A 12,066-nucleotide genomic window follows, 5' to 3' on the forward strand; every position below is an offset into this window, starting at 1 on the left:
ACATAACAAGCAGTGGCATAGCCAATAGGTCTCGCTTTTGGGACCTTATAAGTATTTAGTTATGCACCACAATATCCTTGGTGCAACAAAATTAACTGTTGCATGGTTAAACACTTATAAGGCCCCAAAGGTGAGACCTATTGGCTATGCCAATGCTTGTTCAGTGTTGGCAAGTTGACAGTGCACGTGCCTTTACTGCAAAGTACTTGAATGAATGAAAACACGAGTGTCCTGGCGCGAGACCGCATGTTTTGGGGCGCAACTCTCTCCCGAGAGCTCCATAACACCAGCAGCCCGCGAGCGCAATTTAAGTACCATGCTACCCAATGTAACCAAAGAAAAGGGTACCACTTGCCCACCATGTGGGTACTAAAATTAAGCACGAACGGGGCGGCAGCGGGCGCCGCTAACCACTTGGCGTCTGTGCCACTGCACCTGCTGCACTAGTGATAGCAACAACACTCGCTGGTGGGCATGAAAGGGAAGGACTGTGGACTCAGGTACGAGGAAGAAGCGGTAACTCATCAAACACATAGATGCTAGCCAAGAGACCTGGGATTCGGTCCATTCATACACAAGAATTTGGCATTTTTAGCGCACTTGCAGACTTATTAAGAAGCAATAATTGAGCTGGTGCCCCATCCTGTTATATTGAGTAAAAAAGTGAACCGGGACATAAAACGGGTGTGATCTTTTAAGGACAGAGCAGGTGCGTTAAGGATCTCTTTTACGTCAACAAGATGATTGATTTTACATGCAAGCAGAAGTGCGTGGGATGTTAGGACACAACGACACAGCAGAGGAAACTGCTGTATGTTCTCTGTATATCGTTTTTGTTTTTTAAGTTCCAGTTTCTAAAAACGGTATACTTAAACAGGGGATGGGGTGAAAGACCTTAAGAAAAAAAGTGAAAGGGTGAGATGCTGAAAGATAGGAGGATCAGAAGAAAATGAGAACGGGAGACAATAAAAATAGAAGAAAAAGTAAAACAGCGGACGGATAATAGAAAAGGAGGATGATAAAAAATATATATATTAAAAGGATAATGAGACAGTAACATGGCTAAATGAATAGGAGAACAGAAAGGAAAAGACTGGAGGAAATGTGTTGAAGACAAACAAAAAAATAGGTAAAGTAGGATATAAGAAAGCACGGACATGTAATATTTAACATAATGAAAGGAAAGACAGGCGTATAAGAAATACAGAAAAACAGAAAGTTCGTTGAGAAATAATGAAAGAGAACATGATACGCTGTAAAAATTATGGTAAAGAAAAGGGGTTAAAGGGAGTAGTAATGAAAGAGTGGAGAACGACAAAGGAAATTGGTAGGGGGCGGGGTATTAGTATTAGAAGAAAATGAAAAAAGAAAAGGAGGAAAAGAAAGTAAGAGACGGAACAATGGTAAAGACATAATGAAAATAAGTTTGACATAGACAGGGGATGGTTTAACTAGAGAGAATGAGCAAAAGGGGGGACAATTAAAAAAAATGCAGAAAAGCGAAGCACGTAGGAATACAGGAGAAACAAATGAGAAAAAAAGGGAAATGAGAAAGGAAGGTAAAACAAGCATTGGCTGCGCGGCCGTGAAAGTGACACGGACGCGCGGCCCGTGAAAGTGAAAGTGATCACGATCAAGAGAAGCGGGAGTTGTGTGACGGAGGAAAGACAGATGGCGGCTGCGCACGTGCACGCTCACGGGCACGCACGCTTTAGGCCACCAAAAGCCTGTGGCAGCACTTCGAAAACCCGTACACTAAATGTCTCGCAGAACAGCGCATGCACTGGCTCAACGAGACCTAAAAACAGGAGGAAGGGTGGCTCAAAATAAAGGTAAGAAGAGTGAAGAAGGAGGAACCTGGGTTTGAGCAAGGATGCCCGAATAGTCATTAAGTGGTGTGAGAACTTAGCCATTGAATATCGGCCAGGCAAGTTTCGGCGAGAAATGGAGGGCTAAGGCATGCAATTTGGACGGTCAACACTGAGGGGAGCATAGCACTGTCACAGTTGTGATTCCGGTCTTCAGTCAGAGATCAGCACTTTTATGAGGTGGTGGGCTTGCTGAGGGTCAGGCTGCAGAGAAGATAAGTTAGGGCTGTATCGGCAGTCCTTTCTGTGACCAGAGTGGGTCAAGCGGGAGCAGAAGTTGGCAGCTTTGCAACAGTTAAAGGGCCCACAACTGAGCCTAGGTGCCAGGCGGAGAACACACTCCCAAAGACAAGCTTGCCTCAATACACTGTAGTTCTGTCAGGGCCAGCTGACAGTTGAATGGTGAGTGAAAGATAGTAGAAGAGGGGGGTATGAAGCGGGAAGGCAAATACTCTGTGATTAGGGGGATGGGAGAATGGCATGCGCAGCTGAGAGCTCCTGGAAGGGGGGCCAAATCCTCAGAGGCAGTGGAGATGGGGCCAAATCTATCAAAATGGCAACAGGGACAGAATCAACCCTTTAGCCTACGAGAAGGACAGGGTTGGGAATGGGTCAATAGCAGAACCAAAGATTACGTATCCAATCGGAGAGAAACAGGAGGAAGGAACGTCTTTCGAAAAAAACATGTAGAAAGGCAATAGGACTCAGTTTGGTGGTGCAGGCTGCAAAGAAGTACCTGGACAAACCGCCTTTAATACAAGTGTATCTAAAGGGTGAACTCTGCAAGTTATTTACATTTGTAGAATTCACCAAAGGACAAACGTCAGCATAAAGCACGGGTCAGTGAATGTCCTGTGGTGAAAAGTCCTAGAACCCTTTGAAACTGCATGTTACAGTGAAGTGGTAATTCTCATTCCAGTAGTGAACGTTCATTTCTGGCTACAACTGGATGACAAGTGCCTACATTTTTGTACACCCAGTATTACCATATACAGTAAAACCCAGGCACAATTCCACCAGCAAAAAGCAGGTAGAAATCATGCTCTGTAATGGGGAATATAAGTGGAGCAGTTAATTTCTCTGTGTGCCAGCAGGAGTCAAGAGCCCTTGGATAGTGTGTCTTCCGCCAGTCACGGACATCCTTTGCCATTCAGGATTTTTCTTTCCATGTCCAGGAATGTTCTTAGGAGGTGGGGTTGAGGTATCAGTCTAACCCTGTAAACTAACCAGTGACTGGAGAATTGGGTTTCCTTAGACGTTTGGGCCGATTTTGCAAATAGAAAATAATTTTGTGGACTCAGCTATGTACTAGTAGATTGGATTAATAAGAATTGAATTGTAGTGGGTCGCAATCCGACCTACCTCATCAATATTCATCATGTAGATCTCAAATTGCAACTCACTATAATCAGATGACATCACAGGAATGGTAGCCTCCTGGGGACAGCGATTGCGTGCGGGAGAAGTATAGTTGGGTTGAAAAGGCAGACACAAATTAATTAATAAACAAAGCACTCTGTAATACACAAGTCAGGGCAAGATTGTTGCATGGCTTTTGTGAATTTCAAAGAGTAAAATATCAAGACTGTAAACACATTTTGGGCAAACACAAGCACACTTTTCTGTCCTCCTATATTGTGAATGTTCATACACATGCTGTGTGTGTACATTGTGTCACTGCTGTACAAATATGGACACACGATTTGAACTGTTAAAAGTCATACAATATATAAATAATCAAATTAGTTTTGTTCTGTTGATAGAACGTATGCCGTGCACGTAAAAAGGAAAGTAGAAATTGACTAAGGGCTTATTTTAATGTTTGGCGGGCTAGTTACTCTGTCATAAATGTGACGGATATCCTGTCTGTCTTATTACAAGGGCATCATATCCTATCTTGTATTAAGACAAATGAGATACCCGTCAATTTTGTGATGGAGTAGCCCATCTGCCAAACTCTAAATCAGGCCCTTAGAGTAGACCATGTAACTAGTCAAAATATAGCTTGCAGAGTATGAAAATATTTTAAGAATATTTTCTTTTCAAGAAAAAACATTTGAATCAAATGTAATTAGAACATTGCTTGAAATTATTAATAATACTTTTGGTGAAACTGTGTTAGTTCCTCAAACACACCTTTTGAGTCCGTATGTTAACCACTCAACAACACAATTCCATTTACTGGATGCTATTTCTAACACTCACTTTCTGATTGCTGTAGTAGGGATCCAGGTCCTCCAAGGGCGTGGAAACCATTCCTTGAGGTATTTCTCCATAAATAAATGGCAGTGATTTCCCTGCTTCCAAGTCACTATTTGGCTTTGGGCCTTCTTCCTCATCAGCTCTTTCATTCTGTTTGGGTTTCTTTGCTTTGTCTTCGGCAATGTGCCTCTCGATCCTCGCAAGAGACTCTCTGGTAAAGTAGTGGAAGCTGTCAGGTCCTGGTGGTACAAGCCGTGGCTGCGCCATCTTTTCATCCTGCACTTGTTAATTATGGCTTTGCTCCTTTCATAACAAAACACTAACAGAAAGAGAAGACACACCCATATTAGTCCACAAAGAACACCTACAAATCATTTGCACCCTATAGTGCCAGATCAAATTATTACCGCAAATTATTATATCATTTCAATACATTTAAATACTATATCTAAATTCTCATGACATGCATGTCCTGGAGTTGGAGATATAAACAATCAGTTATAATATTACTTGAACACGATGAGCAGTTATTCCATTCTCGGTTACTCTTGTATAATGAAAGGACCATAATTTTCCCATTTTGCTAGGGTTCTAATAAGCGCTGGCAGCAATCCCTTAGTGAGTAAGACGTGCTTGCATTTGAAACTTGAGAGCTCCAGACCATGTTAAGCAATGCACCTGTTCTCAACTTGACATTTTTATCTATTAGGCAAAGCTGTCAAGCACCAAGAGAGTCTCCAGGATTATCTGCGGTGCGAAAGCTACTATTCGCTACAAAAACAGTATCACAAGGCCAATGAAAGATATCAGGCACATGAGATTCATAACTGGTAGGCAAAAAGGAAGAAATTTATGTCTAAACTATTACAGTCAGCAAACTACTATTTTTGTGCTCAAGAGACATTGGAAGAGATTTCATTATAGAGTCACATGGAATGTAGAAACCATGTATTCCCAAGGTAACATGCCTAAACATTAGATAGGTTGTGAGAGTTCCATCTTCCAATAGTACCTCTTTCTTCTGAAGGTTTAACTTAAGTATGGACAACTATCCAACTTTTGAAAGTAGTACACTCTTTGTGTGATGATTCTCCCAGAGGCTCATTTCAGGTGGTGGCTACCATATCTACTTTTGCCACAGTAAGTAATTTTCTGTGAAGGTATTGTGTGCATGAAGAGACATTGGAGGAGTAAATGCTACTTACAATCAAAGCCTAGCTCTCCTTGGACCTCCATATGTTCCCTGCTTACTTTCCATTGCTTTTGCCCTGATGGTATGGCAGTCATGGTGTTGGTTGGGGTTTATCTTGTTCCCGCTTTGTGCATATAGTTTAAACCGTTAACTGATCTATTCATCTTAGTTCCTTTGTCCTCTTCTTAGGGCGATCAGTACCACCTAGTGGAAATAACGTGAGGCCCCCAGGCATATTCACACCTTCCTTTTGTATGACCAAACCACTGACCTTAATCAAATGTTCATAGCCCTTTGAAGGTCAAGGATTGGAGCAAACCTAATATCCCATTCCATTACAAGATGCAGAGATCTGGAAAGTCTTACCAAGTCAACTGTACTTTGATAGAGAAAACCAATCTCTTTACAACCAATAAACAGCCGCTTGTATGACTCCAGACAACATCTAGGAACCTTTGAAGGAGTAGCATAGGATAGAGTAGGATGTTCTCCAGTTGATTTAATAGCATATATACAGTCAAGATGCATCTGCTCCAGAGGGGCGTAGATTGGACAGCGATCATTGCGGTCGCTTAGTGGAGAGGCTCCATCATGGTCTCTTCTTAATCCTGCAATTTCTGGAAAGGGGCGTCCCTTCGGCCTGAGGCTCGGCGGCCGAACGGACGGGCTGCTCACTGCCGTCTGGAAAACCGAATATAAAGGAGGAGCGAAGCCTCAGACTCTCGTACTGGCGCAGACCAGCACCGTTGGACCGTGGAAAGACCGCTGTGACATGAGTGTTGGCTCATCTGGTGCAGGTGAGGAGTTAAGCAGCCCGGGTTGGGAGTGGCCGCGTTCACAACACTGTCCTGGCTGAAGAGGGGTGAACCCCTGAAACCAGTCCTAGGATGCTTGTTTCTGGTCCAGGGAGGACCTGGCTTGGCAGTTCGGGCTGGACTGTTCCCATGAGGCACAGGGTCAAGACTGATTTGCATATAGCCAGGTCTAAACTGGGGTGGCATGGTGAGCAAAAGAATGATGGATTTAACCCAGATCTCTTGACTGGGGGTGAATGTTTTGATTTGTTCTGCATTCCGTCCATCAATTGTGTGTCTAGTGCTCATAAGCGGCAGGGGGCCCCTGAACTTCCCGGACATCTCAGGAAAGGGGTTGAATGGTTTGGATATCCTGAGCTGCAGCTGTAGGGACTGGCGAGAGCAATGATAGATGAGCCCGAGGGCTGGGGCCTAGCTGACTGGTGTTGGGCCAGGCCTCTGTCGCTGTGGCCAGGCCCCTGGAGACAAGGGGCACGACGGGGCGACCTGGGCCAAGGTGCCAGGTGGCCCAGTGACGCAAAACTGGAACACCCAACCAAATACCAGTGAAACGTCCCCTTAGCACGGTGGGCACAACAAAGAAGATACTGCAGACAAAGACCTCTCTTTGCACCTACATTTGGACAAGATACTTGCGGCGATCTAGGAGACCAAAACGGTGCTGCAGCAGGATATAGGAGCTGTGTCAGTTGGGCTGGGACTCCTACAGGCAGAACATTGGAAGTCAGCAGACAGGGTCACGGAAGTTGAGAACTCTTTTACAGAGCTAGCGCCAGATCAAAAGCAGGGGTCAGCGCGACTGGACGAGCTTACCGCAAGCGTGATGGAACTTGAACGGAGAGCAAAAGATGCCGAAGGAAGAGATAGGCTTAACAATGTCTGAGTAGTTGGGGTTCCGGAGAACATGGAAGGGTCAGACATGGTGTCTTTCCTTGAAAAGTGGCAAAAGGAGGTGATGCCGGCTGGCACACTGACTCACTTTTTCTCATTGGACAGGGCGCACAGAGTCCCGGGACGAGCTACGGCCCCTGGGAGGCCTCTGCAACCGGTGGTGGCCAGGCTCCTCCATTATAGAGACCGTGATGCCATATTGCAAAAGTCAAGATCCCATGGCCCGTACATATTAGGTAACGGTAAAGTGTCCATGTTTCCGGACTTTACCGCCAGAGTACAGGCACAGAGATCCTCCTTCATAGCAGTCAAGAAAGCCCTCTGGGATGCAGGGCTGCAATACTCCTTGATGTTTCTGGAGAGGTTCCGAGTTATATTAGAGGACACTACACACTTCTGCAACACACCGGAGGATGTATGGACCTGGTTAAAGGCATATGGGAAAAGCACACCCCTGCCCAAGTCACATCCGGGTGGGAGAGGAGAGAAGCGAGGGGCCAGGGGTCGGCAGCATCGCCCCAAGAAGACAAAGGCACTGCAGAGGCCAACCTCCTTGCAGACACAACAAGAAAGAGAGGCTGTATTGCAGGCAGTGGCATGGCTGATGTCGCCCAGAGGACCAGACCAGGTCAGGGACTCATCCTCAGACCGGGCGAGCCGCTCGTCCAACTCAGAGGACAATTCTGAAAATGGAATCGAACTGCCGAAACTGACCCCACGCACGGCGGACAACATTGCTTGAGGCTGGTGCACACCCAGGGTGGTTACACATGAAGACACCTCTACGAGTTGGTGAACCTGGTGAGATGCCTTGGGGGAGGGATGCCCCCCGCACCACAAGCGAGACCAGACGGGTCATCTGTCTTTTTTTTTGGACTACCTGACTCCCTCCTTTAGTTGTTAACTTTCTCCTTTTTCTCTTTGCCACCCCCTCACCAGAATGAACCGCCACTGGAAGAAAGGGCGGCGTTCTCCTAGAAAGGATAGTTTGTTGTAAGTTTGAGCAGCTGACCGTTGTCAGTCCGCTCACGGGATGCGGAGTTTCACAGTTGAGTATTTTGTTCCACATTATGGGGTCCACTGCGCACACTGATGGGGGGGTGATAGAAGGGATGTGTGAGGAGAGGATGTTAAGCCTGAGTAATGGCTAGAAATCAGGGACAGGGTGAGGAGTTTAAGCTCTATCCTTAATTATATAGAGCGTAGAGGCGCACACATTGTGATGTTACAAGAGATCCACCTTACAGAGACAGAAGTTGTTCGACTGCGGCGCAGGTGGCGGGGGCAACTGTATGAAACTGGGTACTCCGCATTTGCAAGGGGGTGCTTGTGTGGATCAAACCCGGAGTACCGTTCCAAGCTTCTCGTACAATATTTGATACTAATGAGGGGTATGTGCTTATTAAAGGCAAGCTGAATGGTAAGGAGGTGACGCTGGGGAGCATTTATGCACCAAATCAGGACCAGGTAGCTTTCCTGACTCGCCTTTCAAGACCGCTCTCGGGGGTAGTGGAGGTTGACCTGATACTTGGAGGTGATTTTAACTGTATAAGTGATTTGAACATGGACAGATCCACACTCCCGTTGAGGGGCACTGCAGCAGCGGTTATGGCAAGGGGTCTTGTGGACTGGATTGCGGGATGGGAACTGCTGGATGTCTGGAGAGTATACAACCCGCAGAAAAGAGAATACTCCTACTATTTTTCCCTCTATGATCTACATACTAGATTGGCTATGTTAATCTGTTCAGACAGGTTGGCCCTGATGCTGATTGAGGCGGACTATTTGGGGAGAGCCATTTTGGACCATAGCCCACTACTTATGAGATTCGCCCCCACCACTGAGAGAGCCTCCATACCACTATGGGGGTTAGATCCCAACTTAAACAAACGCTTTCCGGGGCCATCAAGACATACTTTGAAAAGAACCAGGGGATGGCTAGCTCCACCTTAATTGAATGGGACGCCTTTAAGGTGGTAGATAGGAGGCAATGCATGGGACAGACGGTGGGAGCTAGGAAAAAAATAGCAGAGAACTAGAATCCCTGGTGGCCCAGATTATATCTCTAAATAAGGAGCTCGAAATGGGGGTTGATGCTCAGAGAAGATTGGCAGACGTTAAGACCACTTATAGCACTGCATGGGATAGGTTATGGATGCTGGATTCCCGTGCATACTATGAAAGGCAGCATGTGGAGAGTGGCAGAGCCAGAAAATTGCTGGCTTGGTTGATTAGGTCTGAAGGTAGGGGAACCCCGATCTCTAGTATCCTAGATCATGGAGGACAGGTGATCTACTCCCCAAAGGGTATTAACAACGCATTTAGAGATTATTATGAGATACTATATGGGAAAACAGAGGAAATACAGAGGGACAGGCTAACAATATCTGGCAGGGATGGGTTTGTGAACACTAGATCGGGCTGCTGGGAAAACCATGGAGTTACCAGTGGCCTTACAAGAAGTCAGATCTGCCATCAAAGAAATGTCAAGGGGGAAGACGCTGGGGTTGGATGGCCTTCCGGCTGATTTCTACGTTGCCTTTCTGAATAACCTGGCCCCGAGACTGGTACAAATGTATGCGGAGGCATTTGAAGAAGGTCATCTTCCACCGTCAGTAAGGGACGCACTGGTGATTACTTTGCCGAAAACCAAGAAGGAAGTGGCGAGCACAACAGATTTTAGGCCCTTGTCAATGCTAAACATTTATTTTAAAATACTTAGTAAGGTGCTCATGGTGTGGCTGCTGCCACAAATGCAGTCTGGTACACGCCGAACAAAACGGGTTTATTCCCACATGTTCAACATCCAATAATTTGAGAAGGTTATATCATGTGATGTACCATTGAGGACTAGAGAGATTCCCTAATGCAATGGTGAAAGCCATAGACCTGGAAAAGGCGTTTGACTCCTTGAGGTGGGACTTTTTACTAGCAGTAATGGAGCAGATGGGGTTGGGAGGCGAATGGTTGAAATGGGTTCGCCTTTTACATGCATGCCCCAGGGCTAGAGTGCGCATGGGAGGCACAGTGTCTACTCCATACCCTATCCACCTATCTACAGGGGAGCAAGGCAGGGGTGCCCTTTGTCACCACTGCTCTTTGCTTTTGCAATTGAGCCGCTGGCAGATCGCCATAGGCAAGAGAGCGGAAACCTCGGAATAGGGCTCGATGGGACCGAACATATAGTCTCACTCTACGCAGACGATATTTTGGTTTATCTACGTAACGGCTCTAGCGGGATTCCAATAGTGATGTATATATTAGAGGAGTTTGCGGAGCTATCAGGATTACGGGTAAATATCAATAAAACATGTATATTCCCACTGCGGCCTGATCTCACCAGACCTTTAAAACTCCAGGCAGACTTAGAGTGGACCCCAGACTCTTTCAAATATCTAGGGATACAGATATACCACAGGCAGACCGATCTGATGGAAGGAAACCTGGGGAAAGCCTTGAGATCCTTGCGGTCGAATGTAGTTTTATGCCACTCCCTCAAGTTACCAGTGATGGCGAGAGTGGCCATATCTAAGATGGTGGATTTACCTAGACTCCTATATTTTTTGTCAACCTTCCAGTGTTGATCTCGTGGAGGTGGTTTAAGGCCCTGGATTCACTATTGAGAGATTTAATATGGGATGGTCGCCGCAACAGGGTCTCCTTGCAGATGCTGCAAATGCCCCTGGTGGGGGGCAGGCCGGGAGCGCCAGATCTGGAGGCCTATTACTTGGTGGCGCAGCTTCAATGGTTGGCCAGATGGCTAGATGGAAGAGGGCTAGAGACATTAACTCTACCAGCTTGGACCTACCGGGGAACATTGCTTTCCAGAATGCTCAACCCCTGTTATAAGATCAAAATCATGGGTGTTTTGCTCGAAGTGGCGATAACCTGTTAGGACAGATGCACCAAAAGGGATCCAGATGTGTTGCGATATACACCAAGCCTACCCCTCATGGGAATTCCACAGACGGTACTGGGACCTCCTCCACACAGCAACAGCTACTGGGTTGGGAGGAGGCAGGGGTATTGACGATTGGGGATTGTTACCGAGATGGTGAGCTGCTTACACCAGATGATTTTTCAGAGTATCATGATTTACCCCCAGGGAAGTTCTTGAACTACCATAAAATACAAGGGGCGATGGCTGAAATATGGGGCAATGACACGGGAGACCCCACCACTCATGGGGCCTTCCAGGCGGTGGTGACACTGGGGTCTGCAGCCACTTAGTGAAATGGCTCTATCTGGCAATAACGGAGATGTCGCAGAACCGTCTTCCCCGCATACAGGAGAAATGGAAGGGGTCGCTGGGCAAGCAGGTATCTGAGAGAAAATGGAGGAAAGTCCTGAGAGGCCCAAAAAAGGTGTCAAGGGATACGGCTTTTAAGCTTATACAATTTCATATTTTACATAGTACATGCCTTACACCTCACCAGTTAAATGTAATCTATAAGAGAGATGACCTGACCTGTTGCAGGTGTCGAACTTTGGATGCCAACTTTGATCATATTTTATGGGCTTGCCCTGAACTACAGCAATTTTGGGCCACAGTGGTAGAGACAGTGACTAGGGTTCTAGCTCAGAATATGACATGCTGTCCAGAAGTATGTTTGCTGGGACTATTCCCAAAGCCCAAATCCAAATGGATGGGGCACAGATTTGTGGATCTGGCTTTCCTGCTAGTGAAGCGGAGAATAGCTGTACAATGGAGGGCGGCAAAGAGCCCACTGATAGCGGACTGGGAGAAAGATGTAGAACGTTGGACCAGAGCGGAGGAGAGAGCCTTAATCTGGGAAGACAAGGTCGCAAAACGGCGTAAACCTTTGGCAGAACCATGGGCAGAAATACTGGGGGCGTAGGATTCCCGTAACATGACTGACCAAGATTTACAGATGGACAGTTCAGACCCTGAGGGGGTGTGAGGGCGGAGGTTGCTCCTGTTTAGGCTCAGAGATTATCTGGTGTTCATGGGCCTGAGGAGACACGCTGAGGGGGAGGATTCAGGTGCTTCACACTGGGGAGAAGTCACAGGAGGCCTCTCCCCCATCTCACTTCTGTTGTTTCGTCTCCCTCTCATCCCACTGTCCCTGCTGCCTCC

General features: G+C 46.6%; 1 protein-coding gene across 1 annotated transcript in view; it reads right to left on the reverse strand.

Annotated features, from left to right (window-relative positions):
* Positions 1–12,066, reverse strand: part of LOC146861242 (sodium channel protein type 2 subunit alpha-like) — a 784,117-nt gene that overhangs the window by 681,337 nt on the left and 90,714 nt on the right. The window contains exon 2 of the mRNA XM_085645402.1: positions 4,074–4,389. Within this exon, the coding sequence (XP_085501528.1) occupies positions 4,074–4,337 (264 nt within the window). The 5' untranslated portion in view covers positions 4,338–4,389. The remainder of the gene's footprint in view (positions 1–4,073; positions 4,390–12,066) is intronic.

This window comes from Triturus cristatus, chromosome 3_1 (genome assembly GCF_964204655.1).
Source record: "Triturus cristatus chromosome 3_1, aTriCri1.1, whole genome shotgun sequence".
Classification (NCBI taxonomy): Eukaryota; Metazoa; Chordata; class Amphibia; order Caudata; family Salamandridae; genus Triturus; species Triturus cristatus.